Here is a 26,121-nt window from a genome sequence, read left to right on the forward strand (position 1 = left end):
CCTCAGTCAAAGATCCCCAACTTTTCTTGATAGGTATATCCTCTCACTTGTTGTTTTTCATCTTTTCAAGGAATATGTACATCGTTGCTCTGTGGCCCATCCCTAATTGCCCTTAAAAGGTGGAGGTTCCTTGAACCACTTCAGTTAATGTTGTGCAGGAACATCTGCAGTGCTTGTTAAGGAGGGAATTCCAGGATTTTGACCCAGCGACAGTGAAGGAACGGCGGCGATATATTTTCAAGTCAGGATAGTGTGGCTTGGAGGGGGATAGTGGTGTTCCCATGTATCTGCCACCCTCATCCTTCTAGGTGGTAGAGGTCATGGGTATGGGAGGTGTCGTGGAAAGTGCAACGCATCTTGTAGATTGTACACACTAGTGCAAAGTGTGGATATTTAAGGTACTGATCAAACAAACTGCTTTGTCCCAGGGTGTTGAGCTGATTTGCCCCTACTGTAAGAGTTTTAACAACGCCAGGTTAAAGTCCAACAGGTTTATTTGGCAGCAAATGCCATTCGCTTTCGGAGCCCTGCTCCTTCGTCAGATGGAGGGGAGATCTGCTCACAAACAAGGCACACAGAGACACAAAATCAAGTTACAGAATACTAATTAGAATGCGAATCTTTACAGCTAATCAAGTCTCAAAGATACAGACAATGTGAGTGGAGGGAGCATTAAGCACAGGTTAAAGAAGCGTGTATTGTCTCCAGACAGGACAGCCAGTGAGATTCTGCAAGTCCAGGAGGCAAGCTGTGGGGGTTACTGATAATGTGACATGAACCCAAGATCCCGGTTTACGCCGTCCTCATGTGTGCGGACGAGTGTCACACGAGTGCTGACTCCGGGTCAACATTCGGCCACACACGGCAGGCTGTGCCTGAGAGCCAGGTCGCGAGGGCCAGGTTCCCAAATGTTCCGGTTTCCATGGTGACCGCGCCATCAACACGCGCTCCACCCGCGCGGCGCTGCTTCAGCGTCTGACGTCAGGGGGACGCGCGCCCGCCGATTGGCTAAGACGCCTGTCAATCACACATTGACCCAGGCAGTCAGCATTACTACCGGGTGAGCGGCCTGGGCCGGAAGCTGGGCCACAGCCTGAGGGAGCCGCATTGACACACACACTCACCATGGGGGACTCGTCCGGGGAGGATCGCTTCGATGGTATTCTACTAGCCATGGCCCAACAACACGAAGGAGGTGTTCACCAGGTACGGAGTAGATTGCTCTGCCTGGGGATGGGTCTCCCCCCACCCCTCAACCGCACCCACTGCCTGGGGATGGATTCCACCCCCCCCCCCCTCCCCCACCAGCACCCACTGCCTGGGGATGGAACCCCCCCCCAAACCTCCAAACACACCCACTGCCCGGGGCTGGATCCCACCCACTGCCCGGGGCTGGATCCCACCCACTGCCCGGGGCTGGATCCCACCCACTGCCCGGGGCTGGATCCCACCCACTGCCCGGGGCTGGATCCCACCCACTGCCCGGGACTGGATCCCACCCACTGCCCGGGGCTGGATCCCACCCACTGCCCGGGGCTGGATCCCACCCACTGCCCGGGGCTGGATCCCACCCACTGCCCGGGGCTGGATCCCACCCACTGCCCGGGGCTGGATCCCACCCACTGCCCGGGGCTGGATCCCACCCACTGCCCGGGGCTGGATCCCACCCACTGCCCGGGGCTGGATCCCACCCACTGCCCGGGGCTGGATCCCACCCACTGCCCGGGGCTGGATCCCACCCACTGCCCGGGGCTGGATCCCACCCACTGCCCGGGGCTGGATCCCACCCACTGCCCGGGGCTGGATCCCACCCACTGCCCGGGGCTGGATCCCACCCACTGCCCGGGGCTGGATCCTCCCTCCTACTGCCTGTGGGTAGATTTCCACTCCAACCCTCATCTGCCCGTGGATAGATTGCCCCTTGTCTGTAGTTTATTTCCATGTTAAAAACTGAGTGGATTTTCTTTGTGTTTCTGAGTTGCTTTATACATTCTTACAGTGAGTGGTTTTTATGGGAGTATCTACATAGCTGATGCTGGGTGACCTGTCAACTTCAGGGGATCTGAATAAAAACCCTTAATTTTTATTTCAGCTCGTGGATACGTTCTTCAGTTTTCTGAGGCGGAAAACCGACTTCTTCACTGGTGGAGAGCAGGGAGCAGCTAATAAAGTGAGTACAGGGAGTTCCCTTATATCTCCATTGTTCTCAGTCACAGGGGCCCTGCTGCATCTCCATCTCTCAAATTAATTTGATGGGAATGCCAGTTTCTCCCAGCATACTAATGGTGTAATCCCATTTAACTGATGATTCTGGTCATATATTTTCCACAGTTGGTCACAGAGACGTTCAAACGCCACCATAAGTTAGCATTACAAGTTCAGATGGAGAAGGAGGTGAAAAAGGAAGCAGAGAGAAAAGATCAATTGGAACGGGCAAAGCTCACTGAGGAGGAGAAAGAGAAATCTGAGCCAGATTCGAAGCAGCCGAAAATCAAAGAGTTGACCGATGAGGAGGCAGAGAAATTGCAGAAGGAAATCGACCAGGTAAGTGCAGCGTCTACTGGCCAATCGCAGCCAAGAATTGGATCATGGAATTAAGGGCAACCTATTGGCTTGGATTAGAAATTGTTGAGGAAGTATGAGGCAGTTAAGAGTAAGGATAAGTGGTATGTATGTAATCATATTGGTAGGATGTAAGTTGTCGTGTCGCCCAAGGATCTGTACAGGGGCCTTAATGTTTCACTCTATTTATGAGTTACTTTTAAGGAATAGAGAACTGGATACCTAAGTTTGCTGATGACACCCAGTTGGTTGGCAGAGCAAACTGGAGTTCAATTGGGAAAGTTTATGTCTTCCACTTCAGATCTAAGAAAGATAGATCATAGTAGTTTTAGATGGTGATAAGTTAGGAACCCTGGAGGAGCAGATTGATTTAAGGCTTCAAGTACAGAAATTGTTAATCAGGTGGAGAGAGACAACTTTATTAAAAAGGCAAATGGAACGTTGACCTTTATGTCAAAGAGGCTGAGTGCAAAGGGGTGGATGTTCTCTTACAGTTTTATAAAACGCTTCTTAGATCCCAATTCTGACTCTAAAGCTCAGGAAGGATATATTGGTGCTGGAGGGGATGCAGCATAGATTCATCAGAATTATACTGGGACTAAAAGAGTTTAATTATGAGGTTGATTAGACTAGGCTTGTATATTTGTGAATTTGGAAGATTACGGAATGATGAAATTGTGGTGTTCAGACTTAACGAAGGAATTGATAGAGTAGATAGAAACTATTTTCTAGAAACAAAGGGGACATAAACTTAAAATTAGATATAAAAATAGAAAAGAGTTACTAGGATGCTACCAGGACTTGATGGTTTGAGTTATAAGGAGAGGCTGGATAGACTGGGACTTTTTTCTCTGGAGCGTAAAGGCTGAGGGGTGAACTTATAGAGGTCTATAAAATAGTGAGGGGCATAGATCAGCTAGATAGTCAATATCTTTACCCAAAAGTAGGGGAGTCTAAAACTGGAGGGCATAGGTTTAAGGTGAGAGGGGAGAGATACAAAAGTGTCCAGGGGGCAATTTTCTCACAGACAGGGAGGTGAGTGTCTGGAACAAGCTGCCAGAGGTAGTAGTAGAAGCGGGTACAATTTTGTCCTTTAAAAAGCATTTAGACAATTACATGGGTAAAATGGGTATAGAGGGATATGGGCCAAATGCGGGCAATTGGGATTAGCTTAGGGGTTTAAAGAAAAAGGGCGGCATGGACAAGTTGGGTCGAAGGGCCTGTTTCCATGCTGTAAACCTCTATGACTCTACTCAGTGGGCCTGGCAGGATCTGTGGAGAGAGAAATTGAGTTAATGTTTCAGGTCAGTGACATGAAATATTAACTCCAGTTTCCTTCTCGTTAGCTGCTGCCAGACCTAAGTATTTACAGCATATTCCCATCCTATTTCAGATTTCCAGCATCTGTATTGTTTTTTTGTGGAGGGGAGTGGGTTTAGGGAGCCATACAGAATGTAACCATTGAAAGATTTTGTGGCCACCATTTGAGCCAGCTCCAGTATCAACTTTAAGAGCTACAAGTCTGCTTAAGCTTAGGAATATCTGAGCAGTATTCTGGAGCAAATGCCCTGCCATTTGTAGATGGCTGTCTTAGAGCTCTTGCAGCTGACGTACAGGCTGCCTGCAGGGTCACCCTAAATGCCAGCATCCCATCTGACCCAAAACTCAATCCGTTTCCTTCGTTTTTCTTCCAAATAATGTGTGGACCCACCCCCCCCCCCCCCCCCCCAGCCTCCCACACATAAATGGAGGACAGGTTTGGATCCACTGTCAGGACCTCCCTACATATTTGAATTGGTTGTTGATATTGGTTACGTTTCCATATGAAGCATTGCATGGGCACAAGGCACTGGACATTGATGCCTGTGAAACCATTTCAGCACCAGGCAACCCGGCAGCTATGTCTTGTGCCTGTCGTTAATGCACATTGCGAGACCTAAGATTAATAACTGGCCAGGTACACTATGATGAGAACATTTACTATTGCATTTTTCATCTAGAAAAAAGAGCACAAGAACCAGGAAAATGATGGAGATGGAATCACTGCCAATGGAGAAGGGAACTCAGAAAAAACAGAAACAAAACAGGTAATGTACAATTGAGTCAGTGTGGAGCAGGGAGAAGAAAGTTCATTTATGGGATTTAGGAAAAGGAAGGAAAGGTCATATTTAAAATCCACAAGTTCTATCTTAATTTCTTTATCTGTTGAGATTTTTCCCCCTGTTGTCTCCACTTGAAACTCTTGACAGTCTTCAGTGTCTCACTAAACTAGTCTTTCATTATTGTATGGGCCCAGATAGTAAACTTTTCAACCACAGGGTGCATCACTGCAGTAACTTGCAGCATAAGTTACTGAACAGATTGTATGATTTACTTGCAGGGTTAGTGATTGACACAAAAATTATGTCAACATTCCAGATTCAATCAGGCAGGTGGATGATGGAAAAAGTGTTGAATGGATTTGGGGACAGGATGGGTAAATGTGATTTTAGACTATTTGCCCATGCGGAGCGTAAACTCAAAAATGGACTAGTTGGTTTGAATGGCTTGTTTCTGTATTTTAACTCCTATTTATAACTTAGTAAAAACAAAGTCTGTGTGGAAATTTGCTTCTAGTAAACTGCTCTCCCATGACATTTATCATGGACAAAGCAGTAAGAAAAATGTTGAAATTGGGAATCCTATACCCAAAACTGACAAAGACTGCTCACAAAGTGAGTGCCAGGCATCATCAACTCTTTGGCTTTGTCAAGGGCAGATTGTGCCTTACGAGCCTGGTGGAGTTCTTAGAAAATGTGACTAAACACATTGACGAAGGGAAGGCGGTAGATGTGGTTTATATGGATTTTAGCAAGGCGTTCAAGAAGGTCCCCCATGCAAGGCTTCTAGAAAAAGTGAGTGGGCATGGGATCCAAGGGGCTGCTGCCCGGTGGATCCAGAACTGGCTTGCCCAAAAGACAGTAAGAAGTCTCACAACACCAGGTTAAAGTCCAACAGGTTTATTTGGTAGCAAATACCTTGCTACCAAATAAACCTGTTGGACTTTAACCTGGTGTTGTGAGACTTCTTACTGTGCTTACCCCAGTCCATCGCCGGCATCTCCACATCATTGCCCAAAGGAGGCAGAGAGTGGGTATAGATGGGTCTTTTTCTAAATGGAGGTCTGTCACCAGTGGTGTGCCCCAGTGATCTGTTCTGGGACCCTTGCTGTTTGTCATTTTCATAAATGACCTGGATGAGGAAGCAGAGGGATGGGTTGGTAAGTTTGCCGACGACACGAAGGTTGGTGGGGTTGTGGATAGTCTGGAGGGATGTCAGACGTTACAGAGGGACATAGATAGGATGCAAGACTGGGCGGACAAGTGGCAGATGGACTTCAACCCAGATAAATGCGTCGTGGTCCATTTTGGTTCGACAAATGGGATGAAGGAGTACAATATAAAGGGAAAGACTCTTAGTACGGTAGAGGATCAGAAGGACCTTTGGGCCCGGGTCCATAGGACTCTAAAATCGGCCCCGCAGGTGGAGGAGGTGGTTAAGAAGGCGTATGGTGTGCTGGCCTTTATCAATCGCGGGATTGAGTTTAGGAGTCCGGGGATAATGATGCAGCTATATAAAACCCTCGTCAGACCCCACTTGGAGTACTGTGCTCAGTTCTGGTCGCCTCACTATAGGAAGGATGTGGAAAAGATTGAAAGGGTGCAGAGGAGATTTACAAGGATGTTGCCTGGATTGAGTGGCATGCCTTATGAGGATAGGCTGAGGGAGCTCGGTCTTTTCTCCTTGGAGAGACGTAGGATGAGAGGAGACCTAATAGAGGTATACAAGATGTTGAGAGGCATAGATCGTTTGGACTCTCAGAGGCTTTTTCCTAGGGTGAAAATGTCTGCTACGAGAGGACACAGGTTTAAGGTGCTGGGGGGTAGGTACAGGGGAGATGTTAGGGGTAAGTTTTTCACACAGAGGGTGGTGGGCGAGTGGAATCGACTGCCGTCAGTGGTGGTGGAGGCGAACTCAATAGGGTCTTTTAAGAGACTCCTGGATGAGTACATGGAGCTTAATAGGATGGAGGGTTATAGGTAGGTCTAGAAGGTAGGATGTGTTCGGCACAACTTGTGGGCCGAAGGGCCTGTTTGTGCTGTAGTTTTTCTATGTTTCTAACTCACACCTCTAACTTCATTCCATCTTAAAGTTTAGATTTTAAATCTATTTAAATTTGTTCCTTAGATTCATCTTGTTAAATTTTTAATTTTGACAACTATTTCTGCCTGGCTGCTGCACAGTCGCTGTACATGACTGCGTGGCCACTTTGTGACTATGTATATTATAGCAACAATTCTGTCTTTGTTCAGTCCGTCTAACAGCCTTGCTGTTGTGAAACGTTTCATATACATTGTGAGAAGTAATGTTTACAATGCTACATACTTGTGCCCTGTATTCTGACAGTCTTCTTGTGATCCTCGCATTCCTGTAGGCAGAGTCCGAGTCCGACGGTGAAGAGGATGAGAAGGATAAAGGGAAACTGAAGCCCAATGCTGGAAACGGTGCTGATCTGCCAAACTATCGGTGGACCCAGACCCTCTCCGAGGTGGATGTAAGTGTTGTGTTAATTGCTCTGTTCATTTAGTGTAGTACCACAGTGCTTGTAGGTCCAGGTTGGGGTAGGAAATGATACGACAAATATAAACCTTCATGGTGAGATAGGAATTCGAGATCTTCACAGTGAAAATAAGGTGATAGATTTTGGTGGTGAGTTGGCCATGTGATTATAAACTGGAAAAAATATAATCCAAGGTAAACGCCAGGATAATTTTACATTTAGCTGATTTGTATATTAGACCAGTGCTTTCCAATGTGACTCCATTTTAACACTTGAAAGTTAACATAATTTCAGAGGATACCATGTAATTATTACGGTTCTATAGGTTTCAGCCAAGCTCTCCATTTCCCTAGTTTCAGAAGAGTCAGCGAAACCCCTGTTCCTCCCACATATTGTAATCCGTGCCCCCTTCCCCCACCATCAACACCCGCCCACACACACACACCTTTTTCCAACCCCTGTCCTTACCACTGAGTCAGCAACTTTATTGCCGAACTCACTGCCTACACTACTGCCCCCCAGTCATTCACAGTAAGAAGTCTAACAACACCAGGTTAGACTTCTTACTGTGTTTACCCCAGTCCAATGCCGGCATCTCCACATCATGACCCCAGTCATTCATCAGCCCCTATCTTCTTCCCTGTTCTCCTCCTTGGTTGCCGGTGCCTAAGAAACTGAGTTGTTATTCTGGGGTAAACTTCCTGTAAATGGCACAAGAAAGTTTGAAGCAGCCACTTAACTTCGCGGCTGAGGCGTGTGACCTTCCAGTTTCTCCTGCAGTCGGTGACTGAGCTACACTTACCTCTAAATAAGAACAAAGAAAATTACAGCACAGGTACAGGCCCTTCGGCCCTCCAAGCCGACACCAACCATGCTGCCCAACTAAACTAAAACCCCCTACCCTTCCGGGAACCATATCCCTCTATTCCCATCCTATTCATGTATTTGTCAAGACGCCCCTTAAAAGTCACTATCGTATCTGCTTCCTCTACCTCCCGCAGCAGCGAGTTCCAGGCACCCACTACCCTTTGTGCAAAAAAACTTGCCTTGGACATCTCCTTTAAACCTTGCCCCTTGCACCTTAAACCTATGCCCCCTATCAATTGACGTCCACCCTGGGAAAAAGCTTTGCATATCCACTCTGTCCATGCCCCTCATAATTTTTAGACTTCTATCAGGTCGCCCCTCCACCTCCGTCATTCCAGTGAGAACAAACCAAGTTTCTCCAACCTCTCCCCATAGCTAATGCCCTCCATACCAGGCAACATCCTTGTAAATCTTTTCTGTACTCTCTCCAAAGCCTCCACATCCTTCTGGTAGTGTGGCAACCAGAATTGAACACTGTATTCCAAGTGCGCCAGTTCGGTGCAAAAACATCCCAGGCCCACTTGCACTCACCGTGAAAAGTGGTTTCTGATGTTGAAGGGTGCTTTGGGCCCACTGTCTGCCCCTTGCTGTTTGATGGCATCAATCTAGTGGGTACAGGGCTTTCTCACCAGTGCCTTCAGATTGGGTAGCCTCTTCTTCACAGTCACCACTCTTGCTGCCTTGGAGAGGGGAGCTCATAACCCAAGGGGGATTGCGACCCATAGTTTGGGAGCCCCTGTATTAGAGGATTCCACCCTCCAGTAAATACTGTTACAACCCTGAAGGATTTGGAGGGGAAATGGATGGATTTTGGATGCAATGTTATTGGATTGAGAAACTCATTTTATATGCTTTTTTAAAAAAAACTTTCTTGTGTTATGTTCCCAGCTCTTGGTTCCATTCCAAGTCAACTTCAGATTGAAGAGTCGGGATCTCATTGTAGAGATACAAAGACGTCACTTGAAAGTGGGTCTGAAAGGCCATCCTCCCGTGATTGATGGTGAGATGTTCAATGATGTGAAGGTGGAGGAAAGCTCATGGCTGCTGGAGGATGGAAAAAGCATTAACATACATCTAGAGAAGGTGAGCTGGCATCACTATAGGGTAGAATGAAACCCCAATCATACCCCTGGCCACTGTGGACATTCCCATATCCTGGCTCTCAACTTATTCATGATGTGGAGATGCCGGCGTTGGACTGGGGTGAACACAGTAAGAAGTCTCACAACACCAGGTTAAAGTCCAACAGGTTTATTTGGTAGCAAATACCATAAGCTTTCGGAGCGCTGCTCCTTCGTCAGATGGAGTGGAAATGTGCTCTCAAACAGTGCACAGACACAAAATCAAGTTACAGAATACTGATTAGAATGTGAATCCCTACAGCCAACCAGGTCTTAAAGGTACAGACAATGTGGGTGGAGGGAGCATTAAACACAGGTTAAAGAGATGTGTATTGTCTCCAGACAGAACAGCTAGTGAGATTCTGCAAGTCCAGGGGGCAAGCTGTGGGGGTTACTGATAATGTGACATAAATCCAACATCCCGGTTGCAACTTATTCCACAGCTCTGGACTTGGGGAATGAGATCCGTCCCTATATGGGGAGATGTACAATCCATATGGGACCTCCATTCTGTGGGTAAGGTTTATATTGGACTCTGAGTTTGAATGAACCTAAGGTTTTCTTGTCTATGGATGAGGGTTACACAGGGCTGTGGGCGAGGCTAACCCCAGAATTCCCAGTTTGGTGGCTGGGTGACTTTCCGTGCCCGCGGGATTTCTGGAGAACTCTGGTTTAATTGTGCTCTTGCTGTATTACCTTGTGAGCTGCATCAGCATCTGTGAGGATTTTTTTTTTAAATTTCAGATCAACAAAATGGAATGGTGGAACAAAGTAGTGACAACGGACCCTGAGCTCAACACCAAAAAAATTAACCCTGAGAATTCAAAAGTGAGTATTACCATTTTCATACTCCGATTCTGTCATGTGGAGAGCTAGTGCCTTGTTGGGTGAGCACGGTGATTTTAAAGGGATTTGTTCCTATTTGGGCGATGTGAAAACTCCCTGACTTTATGATCTTTTACTCGCTGCTACACTGAATCAATGCAAATAGTTAACTCCTCCAATTGGGATGCATTGCTTGCTGATTTTCAAAGGCACATTCACAGGGGTGAAATTTCTGGTTCCGCATGTCCATCGTGGAAATTGTCATGGGTGGAACAGAAAATTTGGTGGACCGTTTAAAGATCCATTAACCTCAGGTGAGAATTCCCAGTCTCTGGGCGGGCACGACCGGAAAATCCCGTCCACTGTGATCCTCTCAGTCAGGAAACACAAACATACCAAAGGTGAGAACTTTGTAGCAAAGGCTTGATCTACAGTGAAACTGACTGAAATTCAGTCATTGACTGATAACAACAAGAAGCTCAAATAATCCTTTAACTTTGTGCTTTAGGCCCTTGTCTAGTTTCACTCTGGCCAGTGCATCTCCATCCCTTCGCAACCATCTCAGACTCTTCCTATCATTGTCCTGCATCTCCCCACCTTTTTCTTATTTACTCACTATCCTTCATGGACAGTAACCATTCACAACATCTCAGATACTGAATCCAGACCCTCATGCAGCAAGATCTACATTCGGGCTTGGGCTGATAAGTTGCAAGTAACATTCATGCTACACGGCTGCCGGCTGATCATCTCCAACAAGAGACAATCCAACCATTTCCCCACAACATTCAATGGCATGACCATTGCTGAATTCCCCACTATCAGTGTCTTGGAGATTACCACTGAGCAGAAACTGAACTGAACCACTGCGGCTACAAGAGCAGGTCAGGGGATGGGAATTCTGTGGCGAGTAACTCGTTTCCTGATTGCCCAAAGCCTCCCTACCATCTACATCTGGGGCAGCACGGTGGCACCGGGTTAGCACTGCTGCCTCACAGCACCAGGGACCTGGGTTCGATTCCTGGCTCGGGTTACTGTCTGTGCAAAGTCTGCATGTTTTCCCTGTGTCTGTGGGTTTCCTCCAGATGCTCCGGTTTCCTCCCACAGTCTGAAAGATGTGCTGGTTCGGTGCTAGATTCTCTCTCAGTGTACCCGAACATGCGCCGGAGTGTGGCGACGAGGGGATTTTCACATTGACTCCATTTAAGCCTACTTGTGACACTAATAAATAAATTAAATAAGGCACAAGTCAGGAGTGTGATGGAATGATCTCCACTTGCCTGGATTAATGCTGCACCAAGAACACTCAAGAAGTTTGACACCATCCAGGACTTGATTGGCACTGCCGCCACCACTGATGCACAGTGGCAGCAGTGCCTGCCATCTACAAAATGCATTGCAGCAATTCTCCAAGGTTCTTTCGACAACATCTTCCAAATCTGCAACCTCTCCCACTGAGAAGGACAAGTGCAGCTGATGTATGGGAGAATCGCCAGCGGAAAGTTCCCCTCCAAGCCACTCACTATATCACCATTTTTTCATTGTCGCTGGGTCAAAATCCTGGAAATCCCTCCCTAACAGCACAGTGGTTGTACCTACCTGGCATGGACTGCATTGGTTCAAGAAAGTTCTCAGCACTACCTTCTCAAGGGAAATTAGGGATGAGCAATAAATGCTGGCCTAGAAGTGGCACCCAAATCCCCTAAATAAATAAAGTTGCTTAGTTTCCAGGGGCAGCCTTACCAATCCCTGTGGATTTTAACAGTATTTGTGTTTCTGAAATGCCTGCCTGTGATCCTGCACCAAGTCCAAATTGCCCATCGACCTTGCATGCATTGGCTTTCAGCCCTGCCAAACATAAAATATCCATTCCATCCTTGTGCTTAAATCCCTCCGTGCCCCTGCAAGCTTCTCGAACTCTGTTCCTCTTGCACATCTTCCACCACCCTGCGTCGTGTCACTCCCACCATTAGCAGTGTGTCTTCAACCACCCAGGCCTCATTCTTTGGAGTTCCCTTCCTAAAACTCTACCTGCTCGCATTTCTTAAGACCCACCTTTAAAACCCACATCTTTGGCTGAGGTTTGGTCTTTCCTCCAATTGAACGTCAAGAAAAGCAAAGCAGTTGTGATCACTGCTCAGAACACCACAGATCATCGGTTAGTAGTTTCTTCCTATTCTTTGGCCCCAGCATACTGTAATTAAACACATAAATCACTCTGTTATCTCTAGACTCGGTTTCCACTGTGCTCCTTGCTGGCCTCTCAACCTGTGTTTGCATTCTGCCTCACTAAATCCTATTTGCTCAGCATCCTTGTCCTTGCTGACCTGCAGTGACTTCTTGTCCTCCAATAATCCAAATGTCAAACTTTTGCCCTCTTACTTATACTGAAATCTTTCCACAGTCTCATACAATCTGCTCCAGCTTTGTGTTCTCCCCCTCATGTTCTCTGAACCTCTGATCCTGGCCTTCATCTCATCTCATCCCCTTCCTCATTTTACCTTTGACAGCCTTCGACAACCTCGCCTCCTTTCTGGAGATCACAATTTATTATCTTTGAAAAAGCAAGAAGCAGTGATGCAATCCAGGATATAACATCTGGGGTTTCTAAAGTATAAATGATCAGTCTGGTGAGATGGACTGTGACGTACTGTAACATTTTAAACACTTTGTCCCTCCCCTTTCATCCTGGTTAATTTGCAACCAGATAATCAGTCTTATTCCCATAGCCTGTGTATTCATGATCATCCATTTTAGACTTGCTATTTTATCAATGTAAGCCTGTCCAGTGTTATTTGATGACTGTTCAATAGTAATGAGTGAGGATGTTGAAAAACTGCTTGTTCTCTGTCCCCTCAGTTATCAGACTTGGACGGTGAGACCCGGAGTATGGTAGAGAAGATGATGTATGATCAACGGCAGAAAGCTATGGGGCTTCCCACTTCAGAGGAACAGAAAAAACAAGACATACTGAAAAAGTAAGTCCTCCGTTGCAGCAATGACAATCTGTCATGTTGATAAAGATCCATTGTACTGGTTGGCGTAACCAGTCTGTGACACACTGTAGCCAGGGCAAATTCTTCCTGCAGAAAATAGAGGCACTGTAGCAGGGTGGCTGTACTCTGTTTCGGTTGGGGTGGAGGTGAGGTCAGGACTGCAGAGTTGGGGTGGAGATGGGGTCAGGGCTGCAGGGTAGGGATGGGAGTGGAGCTTGAAGCAGGCTGCCAGGTGAGGAAAAGGGGGGTAACCTAGGCTGGTCTGGTGTGGGAACAAAAGTTCATGCTCCGAGTGAGTCTAGATGCTGCATGTAAGATCAGCACATATGAATTAAAACAACTTTTTCCTGATGGGCATGGGATACATTGTGTTGTGTTGATGAAGCTAGGGTTGTGATGTCTTCTTGGATGGGGAAGCTGATGGGAATATGTGGGGTTTGCTCATCTCTGGTCTGGAAGATGTTGGTCTGGTCGCTTGTTTATACTGAATAAATTGGGTGTTTGGGAGAGCAATGATAGCAGAATAATTATAGGAGATGGAGGTGGGTTGGGTGCATTTTGCTGGATTCCTGTTCTAGACACACTTGTGTGTCTTTGGTGTTGTGATTTGATAATAGTGTGCAAGAGTGTGGTGACTAGGGATGGATCTGGTGTGGAGGATGAGTGGACCACACTGTATGGTACTGGAATGTGAAATGTGTGAGACCTGAGCACTTGTACTAGTTTGCGAGGTACGAGCTCACATTATTCATACTGGAATCATGAAATGAAAACCTGAGAACACCTACTGAATTGTGAAGTATGATATCTAATTATATTGGTGCTAACAATCTTCCCTCTATTTTTTCCCATCCACGTGCAGAATAAATTTTATGTGCATCAGTATCAAGCTAACGTAGCTGTGTGCCAGTAGAAACAAAAAACCTTGTCTTGTTTGTTTCTTCTTCCCTTCATGTTGCATTAAGTTGGCCGCTTTAGCCATTCATACCTCCATCCTTTGTTTCTTTTGTAAATGCAATCTTAAATCCAATGTAATATATTACTCACAATCCCATGAGCTCTAATGTTGCCGAACAACAATAGCCACCTTATTGAATGTCTTTTGAAAATATGGCGATGGCTTCACTGGTTTATAGGTTCTGTAAGTCACCAGTTTGGCAAAGCATCAATTGTAATATTTTCATCCTTGTTTTCAGATCCCCTCCTCATCTTTTACCCTTCCGCGTCACCCCTGCCCCCTGAGATCAGGCATCTTCAGAGAGCATCCTTTATATTAATCATACCCACCACTGACAGCTATGTTGGCTGGACCCTAAACTCTGCAATTGCTCCCTGAAAACTCACCCTCCCCTTACCTGCCTCTCCTCTAAGATATCCTTAAATCTTACTTGTATGACAACATTGTCTGTTACCTGTGCTAACATAATCTTGCATTGCTTGGTTTTTGTTTAAAATCACTTCTCTGAAGTGCCTTGGGATTTTTTAAAACTACATTAAGCTGTTACATAAATGCAAGTTATTGTTAATGTGACTCTCATTGAGCAATAGTTTCTATGGGTGTGGCTCTTGCTCCTTTGTGGTTGCTATGGACATGGCTCTCACTGGGGTATGACTCCCCCCGTCCCCACGGTCCAGAGGCAGTGCACCTATGATGCCCCCCATACGGGTTGCAGGTCAACAGTCAAAGCAGCACATTCTGATCTATTGAGTGCAGATACCACGCTTGGCATTGACTGTAGGACCGTGACCTCGCGTTGAGTTAGAATGTACAGGATGTCTACCTCCCGATTTCTAAGTGCCTGATATTGGTTAAGGTTAGCGTTGAATTGATGGGGATTGAGTGGCATTAAGTATGTATTGATGCTGTGTCCTATGGATCATTTCCCAATCAGGTCAATACTCATGTTGCAATGTGCTTTTTTTTATGTTTCCCTCTCTCCTTGATAGTCAAAGATTAATGAAGCTGTGACCTTGTCTTTGGTCTGATTGTGGAGGTGCAGGAAGGTGCTGTAACAGCAGAATTAACCTGCTCTACAGAGTTAATCTGTAGCCCTGACGGGTACATGAGTAAAAAGGGAAAGGGCTGCAAGCGGTGGGTGAATGCTGAAATCATCTCTGTATTTGCCATGGCTAATCCACCTAATCTACACATCTTTATGAAACTAAGGGGCAATTTAGCATGGCCAGTCCATCTAACCTGCACATCTTTGGACTGTCGGAGAAACCATAGCACCTGGAGGAAAACCACGCAGACACTGGGAGAACGTGCAAACTCCACACGGTCACCCAAGGCCGGAATCGAACTGGGTCCCTGGCGCTGTGAGGCAGCAGAGCTAACCACTGTGCCACCTAAGATAGTACCCCATTCCCCTTCTTCCTACCCACCTGATGCCTTAAACTCATCATCCCCACTCCTTGTCCCTCTCTCTAATCTGCCCAAACCCTTTCTGCCCAAGACTCTGAGCTTATCTGTTTTCGGGGATCCATTAGGCCATTCTTCTGCTTCCTTATTCAGTCCTGGCAGCACACACTCTGGGCGCTGCCAGGACTGACGGTCAATTGAAATGGGTAAGGACAAATACAAGGCTCCTTTACTCATGCCTGAAGCAGATGTAAGGCGTTTAGTAAATAAAGGACCTAACTGCTTCAGGTGCTCACTGTAACACTAGTTTTCCCCAAAGCACCTCATGTCATTGTGCCTACATTAGGCTTTGGGATTGTCTGCCACAGAAAAAGTGAGTAATTCACCTGTAAACCTCCCTTCCTATCATCCACCACTGTCTTGCTCCACTGCAATGAGTAGATCTAAGGGCCAATTCTTCATGTGCATGTTGCCTCCCATCCAAATGCTCTCAACCACTAAACTTCCCATCTCTCACCCCAGCTACATCCTGCAGTTTTTCAGCCTATCATAATTTCCATTACTGTGACTGTGAGCCACAGTTAACTGTGGCCCAAACTCCTGACAATCGCCTTGCTCTGGGAGCTATCCAAAAGTACGATTATAAATCTCAAACTTCGGATGATTCTGACTATCTTACAGCTAGCCAGGAGAAATTAGAATAATTAAAACCACTATCTCCTGGGTAACTCTGGTATTGATTCTACCCCTCTGCCTCCGACTTGCCCCCACCTCCACACCTGCCCACTTGCCTTACAAAACTACCCTTTTCCTGGTATCTGAAAGTGGCTGGCCCTTAAACTTCCCTGCTTTATGGCAGCTAGTACTATTTTTAAAAAGGGGTGTGGCTTCCTCACCTCCGGCTGTGCTGCCCCCAACTGAAGCCTCCGTTGCGAGCTGTCCTACACAGTTCTGGGCTGGCTAAGTTGGAAGGCCGTGCAAGAAAGGAGCAGCTGGAATTCCAGGTACAAAACTAGGAACGAGTGGCAATGAGACTCTGATTGCCACTCTGTAGAAGTTCAGGCTCATTAACACTGACACCACCTGATCCGCTGAGAATTTCCAGCATTTTTGGTTTTAGATTCAGATTTCCAGCAATTTATTTGGAAATACAGATGTGTACAAGCGCCCATGGAGGGGGAGGGGGGGGCTGGTGTTGTTGGGGGTGTTAGTGCTAAAGATCAGGCTTGGTGCCTCTAAATCAATCCTGAGGTGATCGTTCTCAGTTAAGGATACTTGATTAATTGTGAATATGCTACTTAGTCATGTAAGCCAGATCTAATCCTCCTGTGCCACACTCTGCAGGTTCATGGAGCAACACCCAGAGATGGACTTCTCAAAGGCCAAGTTCAGTTAAAAAGAATGTGCGTCTTCCCTAAAGCTGAAGGGGATAATCGGACTGTTGGAAGATTTTCTGCAGGAAGGACTCCCTTTGAGCATTGCCTCGTGCTGTGCAATCTGGTTTCTGAGCTCATACATCATTCAGGTTATTCATTGTATGGAGAGCAATTGTGCACCTGGCACCTGCAGCGCAGTTACCGAGCTTACATCCACCGGCTGCCCATTTAATCACCTTGCATTTTCTGACAACCTGAGCACATTTTGGTGTTGCCAGTTTCCCAGGCTCACTGTAAACAGAATTAACTTTGTAACTACCTTAGACTGTTCCTTCTGGCAATTGCCAGATCAATGAGGGAAATGTGAGTTGCTGTCACTGCACTCATCATTGTCTCTTTACGGGGCAGTTTTGATGACCTCTCTGTATCTAAACGTTTGGGATCCTTAATATCATTTTCAGAGAGAGAATTTAATCAGCATTGCGCTAAGGACATTATATGACAGGTGTCACCCAGAGGTTGCTTGATGGTTATTTCCCCTTGCTACCCACGGAGTTCAAATTGGTCTTCTGTGTTTCAGTAACTTATTTGATCAACATATATGCAAATCAACCATTTTAGAAGCTTCCCCCTTTCACTCCACACTGAAGCTTTCAGTGAGTGCTATGCAAGCCCCTACCTGCTGATTAACTGAAATAGGGTGAGCTTGTGTTACATTTACAAGGTCATGTCCATATTGATACAAGTGCTGCTTCCAGATGGGCTACTTTGTTCGGTTTTGAAGTTGTCTGGTTGACGGAACTGCCACGCAGTGCCAGGTGAAGGCCAATGTGTTGTAAATATCAGGGTCATTGCTCTCCATTTCCCTGTCTCAATGTTTCCAGGTCAGTAACAGGGTGGCCAGATAAATCAGTGAGTGGAGCACTGGCCCTCATGGAGTGTGGTTTATGTTTATTTTTAGTTTGTTTGCATTTACGCACTTGAATATGATGCTGGAATTCATTTCTCAATAAAGTCGAGCCATTAGCTGCTGTGGTTCATTGTCCTTGCGTTAAACTAAATTAACCCTATTTTGTTCAGCAGCAACACAACTTAAAGCTGTGTTAGTGCCACAGACACACTACATCAAAGGTCTGACTGTAAAAGGTTCTATTTCCAGGGCAATAGAGAACTACCACATTGGAACACTGACCTCTTGCATCTGGGATTCGTGCTAATGGAGGTGATCAGAAAGTGCAAGTTAAAAGTCTTTTGACTCCAGGCCCTTCCTTTATTCCATCCTGTCCTACAATCCCTCCCCTGGCTGCATCCTATCAACTCTTACCCTGCCCCCATCTTAATACAGGCAGATACTGTTGCATCTGGCATCTTTATCAGCAGAATTCGAGATCAGATGGTGGGGGTTGATTTAATCAACAGCAATAACATTTCACTTTAAATATAAGCAAGTTTTAGATTGTGTGAATTAGATTTTAGACAATAGTCCTTTCTAGAAAAGTTTATCATTAGCTGTGGTTCGATGCAATGAGGAGTAGGATTTCTTCAAGGGAACAGTGTCAGATCAGAAAATAGAAAGAATGGACCTTGTAATTGGGTGTGAATTTGAACAGTCGAATTCAGGCTGAAATTTCCATTTTAAAAATATAGGACAGAGCATAATGTTTAACAAAATGATAAATATCAACTATAATTTTGTGTTCCTTCTCAACTCCTCACATTCTCTCTCTCAGGTTCATGCAATCTTTCCCTCCATATATACCTTCCAAACCTGTATTGACAGCCACCCCTTCACATAGCTTCTGCACTCTCATGAACAGATGGGAACATCTCCAGTCATTTCCATGTATTGCTCTCCACCCAGTTACTTCCTTCTGAACCCACCCCAGGGAGGGAGGGAGGAGGGGGGAGAGAAAGGGAAGAGGGAGAGAATCTTTTCTAATTCACTTACAACTGCACTTTCAAATACCCACTGTGCAGCCTTTGGCCCTCCTGTTCACCATGACATTTCTACAGCTATGATCTGCTCAATTACACCTTCATTCCCCCTATCCTATCAGAACTGAGGTGAGGAGAAATTTCTTCATCCAGAGAGTGGTGAATGTGTGGAATTCACTACCACAGAACAAAGTTCAAGAAGAAATTAGATATAGCTTTTGGGGCTAAATGGATCAAGGGATATGGGAGGAAGGGGGGATCTGGATATTCAATTCAATGATCAGCCATGATCAAAATGAAGGGCCAAATGGCCTTCTCCTGCTTCTACTTTCTATGTTTCTATCCCCCGTAAAACCAATACACACACTCTAGTCATGTCCCCATGGAATCTCTGCTTATCTCAACTGCTTCAAGAACAATTGGTTTAGCCATGTATTGCCAGATCTGGCTCAACCACATAAATAAAGCTGGGTCAGGTTCTGCTCTCCTCTGCTAAACTGCTCATTACTCCAGGATCATCTGCAAAGATAACTCCTGACTTCTCTGCCTCAAACTCCACTCCTGTCACCTCTACCCTCACAGCAAGTGCAAGGATTTAATGGATTTCTGTTACTAAAATTGAGATCTTCTGTTGCTTCTGTCTCTTTCCCATGGGCACCAGGGCAAACTTTCCTCATGGTTCTGCCCTCTAATAGCCCTGAACTCACATTTTTCCATAATTTCTCTCCTATCTCCCCTTGTGCCCTTTCGAAGCACATGCTGTCCTTGAGACCAAATCTACTCCCAAAGTCCTGCCAACCCACTTTTCTTTCCCCATGCTTTCCCATCCCCTCCAAATCTACCAACATCACTTGCTCTTGATGCCCCCACTGCCTTGCGGACAGGCAATCTCATTTCCAACCTGTTGTCGCCTCCCAAATTTGTGCCCACCTTCAACAACTTAATGTTTGAATCCTTCCAATCATATTTTTGCCCTTACCACAGTGCTGAAACATCTCATTAAAATTACAAATGACATCCTATGTGACAGACCATCCTAAACTATCCCTCCTCATTCTCCTGACTTGCCTACAGCCTTTTACATGTTGACCACACCATTCTCCGACTGAACATCTCCCCCACAGCCTCCATTCAGTTGGAGGAGGTGTTCACAGACATCTTCAACCTCTCTTTACACCTATCTGCTTCAAGAAGATGATCATCATCCCGGTACCTAAGAAAAACCAAGCAGCGTGCCTTAATGACTATCGGCTGGTGGCTCTGACATCCATCATTATGAAGTGCTTCAAAAGGTTAGTCATGGCATGAATCAATTCCAGTCTACCGGACTACCTGGATCTACTAGTTTGCCTACTGCTGCAACAGGTCCATAGCAGATGCCATTTCTCTGGCCCTGCACTCAACTCTGGAACACCTAGATAACAAGGACACCTATGTCAGACTCCTATTTATTGACTACAGCTCAGCCTTCAACACTATTATTCCCACGAAACCCATCTCCAAACTCCGTGGCCTGGGCCTCGGCACCTCCCTCTGCGACTGGATCCTGAACTTCCTAACTCACAGACCACAATCAGTAAGGATAGGCAACAACACCTCCTCCACGATAATCCTCAACACCAGTGCCCCACAAGGCTGTGTTCTCAGCCCCCTACTATACTCCTTGTACACCTATGACTGTGTGGCCAAATTCCCCTCCAATTCGATATTCAAGTTTGCTGACGACACCACTGTAGTGGGTCAGATCTCAGACAATGACGAGACAGAGTACAGGAATGAGATAGAGAATCTGGTGAACTGGTGCGGCAACAATAACCTCTCCCTCAATGTCAACGAAATGAAGGAGATTGTCATCGACTTCAGGAAGTGTAAAGGAGAGCATGCCCCTGTCTACATCAATGGGGACGAAGTAGAAAGGGTCAAGAGCTTCAAGTTTTCAGGTGTCCAGATCACCAACAACCTGTCCTGGTACCCCCCATGCCGACATTATAGTTAAGAAAGCCCACCAACGCCTCTACTTTCTCAGAAGACTAAGGAAATTTGGCATGTCAGCTATGACTCCAACTTTTACAGATGCACCATAGAAAGCATTCTTTCTGGTTGTATCACAGCTTGGTATGGCTCCTGCTCTGCCCAAGACCGCAAGAAACTACAAAAGGTCATGAATGTAGCCCAATCTATTACGCAAACCAGCCTCCCATCCATTGACTCGGTCTACACTTCCCGCTGCCTCGGCAAAGCAGCCAGCATAATTAAGGACCCCACGCACCCCGGACATTCTCTCTTCCACCTTCTTCCTTCGGGAAAAAGATACAAAAGTCTGAGGTCACATACCAACCGACTCAAGAACAGCTTCTTCCCTGCTGCTATCAGACTTTTGAATGGACTTACCTTACATTAAGTTGATCTTTCTCTACACGCTAGCTATGATTGTAACACTACATTCTGCACTCTCTCGTTTCCTTCTCTATGAACGGTATGTTTTGTCTGTATAGCACGCAAGAAATAATACTTTTCACTGTATGTTAATACATGTGACAATAATAAATCAAATCAAATCATTATCCAGCTGGCTGGAAACTGGTGTTACCGGGTTGTATTGGAATCTGTCCAGCCACAGCCAAAAAATCTCCTGCGCCATTAACTCTAGAATCCAAACACCAATTCATAGCCCCCTCTATTTCCTGTCAATATGCTTCCCCCTCAGTGCCATCATCTGAAAGCACAATAAGTTTTGCTCATACACAGACAGCCCCAGCTCCACCTATCATCTCTTAACCCCATCCACTGTTGCTGATTTGTCACATGGCTTGTCTGACATCCAGTATTCAATTAGCAGAAACTTTAAGTATTGGGAAGTCATAAACCATTGTCTCCAGTCCCATCTACAAACTCTAAAAACCACAGATTCCATACTTTGCCCTGGCCAGTGTCTGAGGTTGCACCAGACCATGTCAGTTTCTGATGCACTGTTTTCCATAAAGACCACATATCCCACCACTAATATCACCCGTCTTCATCTGTTTCTCAGTCCATCTGCTGCTGAAACTCTCATGCACGCCTTTGCTATCTCTAAACTTGGCTATGCTCGCCTTGCCAACTTTCACCCTCCAGAAACTGGGAGCCCATCCAAAGCTCTGCTCTCTTTACCTTAACTCACACCAGGTTACATTCAACTATCATCCCTATGTTCGCTAACCTAGAATTTTATCCTCATCTTCAAATCCCTCTATGGTCTATCTCCATAACCTTCTCCAATCCTACAACCCTGTGAAATATCAGGGTTCCTCCAATTCTGGCTTTTCACACATCACCAATTTTAATCTCTCCCTCATTGACAGCTGCCTAGACTCCAAGCTCTGAAATTCCCTCCTTAAATCTCTCTGCCTCTCTCTCCTCACTTTTAAAATGCTCCTTAAACTACTTAAAGCATACGAGGCCAAGACATTGAATGTTTTCAGGAAGTAGTTAGATATAGCTCTTGGGGCTAAAGGGATCAAAGGATATGGGGGGGGAAAAGCAGGAACAGGTTACTGAGTGTGATGATCAGCCAAGATCATAATGAATGGCCTACTCCTGTTTCTATTTTCTAGGTCTCTATGTAACCTACCACTCTGACCAAGCTTTTGTTTATTTGTCCTAATACCAAATCGTTTTGGTACGAAATCATATTTTATGAACTGCCTTAGGATGTTTTGTGTTAAAGGTGCTATTTAAATTATAGTTGTTGTAACAGGAGACCGCTAACCCATTAGTACCCTGTGACCACAGATATTGAATAATTGGAGCATTTTTGTATTTTTGACTCTAATACATTTGGCTTTGATTTGAGCATTGGTAATTGTAGTGCTTGAGGATAATAATCAGGGAGTGGAGCAGAGATCCAGCATCCTTGGCTGAGTATCTGAACTAAGTTCACTGGTCACATACAACTCTTGCTGTTCTTTTCACTGTGACCTGTCAGGGCCATAGCTATTTACACTGGCTCAATCGGAGGATCAGTTTCTGACTCATTCTACCCTGTCCTGTTTTCATGTTGTAAAGTAAACTGTGAATCTGCAAACACCAGTGGGTGTTCAAGGTTAGTCAAGAGCTTTCACCTTCATTACCTTCGCATTGCTGCTGTTCTGGAAATGGTTGTGTGATCTGGATGTTTACTGATAGGGGGGAGGACATGTGTAAGCACTGCTGCTCCGAGAACAGCTCTCTTTAAGCGAGACTGCAATGCACCAAGTTGAGCAGAGGAACCGTTTAGGATTATCTGTTGAACAAGAGTCCAACATTTATGGCCGGTCAGTGTGAATGGTCACACCAATTCTTTGATGTGGACGTAACTGTCAGGGCTAGCATTTGTTACCCAGCCCCAATTGCCCATGTACAAGTGACTCGCTAGGCCATTTCAGAGGGCTGTGGTTCTGGAGTCACATGGAGGCCAGACTGGGTAAGGATTGCAGATTTCCTTCTTTAAAAGGACATTCCTGAACCAGGTGGGCTTTTACAAAAATCAGTGATGGCTTCATGATCACTATTACTGAGGCTAGCTTTCAATTCCAGATTTTTGTTTAATTCATTTAAACTCTACCAGCTGCCAGAGTAAGATTTGAACCCATGCAACCAGAGGATGAGCCTGGGCCTCTGGATAACTAGTCCAGTAACAGTAGCATTATGTCAACATCTCCACCGCTGAGCTCCTCTAGTTCATTGGATTTGGAATTCACATCCTGAGAGTGTTGTGGAGGCAGATTCAAACATGGCTTTCAAAAGATACTTGGATCATTACCTGAAGAGGAAATGTTTGCAAGACTACAGACGATTGAATTATTCAACCAGGACACCTGTATCATTAGTGTTAGCTCTTCAACTGAGAGATTTTTGGGGTCGGGCAGAGAGAGGACATGTCCCCTTTTCTTTGTGCTCTGCCACTTTTCTTTCAGCTCACAGCCAACCCTTGTTGCTCCCTGTAATGCCTTGCCCTTATCTTGTGGCTTGTTGCCTTCTTGCCCCTTTTCTTCTTAAAAATTATTATAATTCATGTTAGTTTTTTCTTGTGTGGGGTGGTGAATGGGGATACTTCCCGGGGCAGAAGAGTAGTAGGTGGGGGCGGGGGGAAGAACAAAAGAAAACAGGGTGATGGTCTGCTTTTAGAGTCATAGAGGTTTACAGCATGGAAACAGGCCCTTCGGCCCAACTTGTCCATGCCACCCTTTCTTTTTTAAAACCCCTAAGCTAATCCCAATTGCCTACATTTGGCCCATATCCCTCTATACCCATCTTACCCATGTAACTATCTAAATGCTTTTTAAAAGACAAAATTGTACCCGCCTCTACTACTACCTCTGGCAGCTTGTTCCAGACACACACCACCCTCTTTGTGAAAAAATTGCCCCTCTGGACACTTTTGTATCTCTCCCCTCTCACCTTAAACCTATGCCCTCTAGTTTTAGACTCCCCTACCTTTGGGAAAAGATATTGACTATCTAGCTGATCTGTGCCCCTCATTATTTTATAGACCTCTATAAGATCACCCCTCAGCCTCCTACGCTCCAGAGAAAAAAGTCCCAGTCTGTCCAGCTTCTTATAACTCAATCCATCAAGTCCTGGTAGCATCCTAGTAAATCCTTTCTGCACTCTTTCTAGTTTAATAATATCCTTTCTATAATAGGGTGACCAGAATTGCACACAGTATTCCAAGTGTGGCCTTACCAATGTCTTGTACAACTTCAACAAGACATCCCAACTCCTGTTTTCAATGTTCTGACCGATGAAACCAAGCATGCCGAATGCCTTCTTCACCACTCTGTCCACCTGTGACTCCACTTTCAAGGAGCTATGAACATGTACCCCTAGATCTCTTTGTTCTGTAACTCTCCCTAACTCCCCACCATTAACTGAGTAAGTCCTGCCCTGTTTCAATCTACCAAAATGCATCACCTCGCATTTGTCTAAATTAAACTCCATCTGCCATTCGTCAGCCCACTGGCCCAATTGATCAAGATCCCATTGGAGATAACTTTCTTCACTGTCCACTATGCCACCAATCTTAGTGTCATCTGCAAACTTACTAACCATGCTTCTTATATTCTCATCCATTTTGTCGTATTTTAGGTAGTTGGGGGGTGCGGGTGGTTGTTGAGGTGGTGTGTGTTCGGAGGAGGGGGCTGCTATATTGAGGGTTTACTCTTCAACTGAGAGGGTGAGGCTGTGGGATTAGTTTTGGATTGATAGAGGCTGCCTGAAAGGATTTAGTAAAGGCATTTAGATAGTGGTGACTGTTAAAGGTCCAGACAGTGCTGGTCTCCTAGTGGGTTAGCAGTTGACAAATCTGCCCCATTGCCTCAGAAGGGGGGGGGGGAAGAGAGATAGAGAGAGAGAGAGAACCAATGCAGACAATACAGTGAAATGCCAGAGGAAGAATCCATCTATCACCCAAAGCCCTACATCAACATTTCACTTAACTGCAGTGAACTTGGATAGGATATTTGACCATGCAGTACAAATGAGCCCACCACCCACAAGTCTCCTTCAAGCTCAGGAGCTCAGCACTTTAACCCTTTGACGTATGGGTGCTGAGATCAACTGGTTCAGGTCAGCTAATTACACAGATTAGCTCCTCATCTAAACTAATTCTCCTAAAAATTGGGAATTCTAACTCAAATGTAAAAGATGTGGACTCTGACCGTAGCAGCCATGGTGATGTCCCCTGTCATCTGAGGGCCATCCTCTTTTGAAGGATGGCCTAACTACATTGATGATGATAGTTGTACCAAATATCTGCCCAAAGCCAATGTCCTACAAGCAAACTTTAAAGCAGACTTAGAAGATACATCGGACTGGTGAAAGACTTTTGAGTTTAATGTCATAGCGATTGAAGAATGGGGTGGCTTAAGAGACTTTGAAGCTGAAACTGGAATCCCTGATCTGTACAACTCGGGCTATACCAAGTGGAACCTTTAGTCCTTAAGCAGTGGTGAAAATTGAGGTTGATACACTATTCCAGACAAGATCCATTTATTTTAAGACCTGAAGCCCACAGGCAAACATTGGCAATTGATGAGCAAGGCCTTCGCTGTTCTCCATTCCTAACAGATTGCTGGTGTCTAGGTTCCCATTGGGAGAATCTTGAATAGATTCTTATAGAAAGTTTCTCTCCAGTACTGAGTGACCGTAATGTGGGCCCTGAACTGACATTTCATCCGGTGATTGTTTACAGGGGGCTATTTTTACATCATCTGTGACTCTGTGCTCGCTATATTGATCTATGTGTAAACAATGTGGACAGTTCGAACTCATTACTGTGGCCTTGTGTTAATCTATCACTTGCGTACCATTGAACCTCAAACAATGGGGAAAAAAACAACTTTGATTACTTCCTTTGGTAATCATTAAACAAACTGCTGCAGTTTCCAGCAAAGAATTGTTGGCAAATCCCACTATCAACCATTGGAAAGACGAGGAGCCTGCTGCCAAGGAACAATTC

General features: G+C 45.6%; 1 protein-coding gene across 2 annotated transcripts; it reads left to right on the top strand.

Moving 5' to 3' along the window:
• The first annotated feature begins 1,061 nt into the window (after positions 1–1,061).
• nudc (nudC nuclear distribution protein) lies at positions 1,062–17,735 on the top strand. Of its 2 annotated transcripts, none has more exons than XM_078238052.1 (9): positions 1,062–1,206; positions 2,093–2,170; positions 2,332–2,544; positions 4,563–4,649; positions 7,037–7,156; positions 8,918–9,112; positions 9,895–9,978; positions 12,835–12,953; positions 16,678–17,735. In XM_078238052.1, the coding sequence occupies exons 1-9, from the start codon at positions 1,126–1,128 to the stop codon at positions 16,727–16,729; spliced, it is 1,029 nt and encodes a 342-aa protein (XP_078094178.1). In that variant the 5' UTR covers positions 1,062–1,125; the 3' UTR covers positions 16,730–17,735. The 2 variants fall into 2 exon arrangements, with proteins under 2 accessions (XP_078094178.1, XP_078094179.1); XM_078238053.1 differs by having other exon boundaries at positions 1,065–1,206; positions 2,332–2,548; positions 4,570–4,649.
• The last annotated feature ends 8,386 nt before the right edge of the window (positions 17,736–26,121 follow it).

This window comes from Mustelus asterias, chromosome 21, assembly GCF_964213995.1.
Source record: "Mustelus asterias chromosome 21, sMusAst1.hap1.1, whole genome shotgun sequence".
Lineage (NCBI taxonomy): Eukaryota > Metazoa > Chordata > Chondrichthyes > Carcharhiniformes > Triakidae > Mustelus > Mustelus asterias.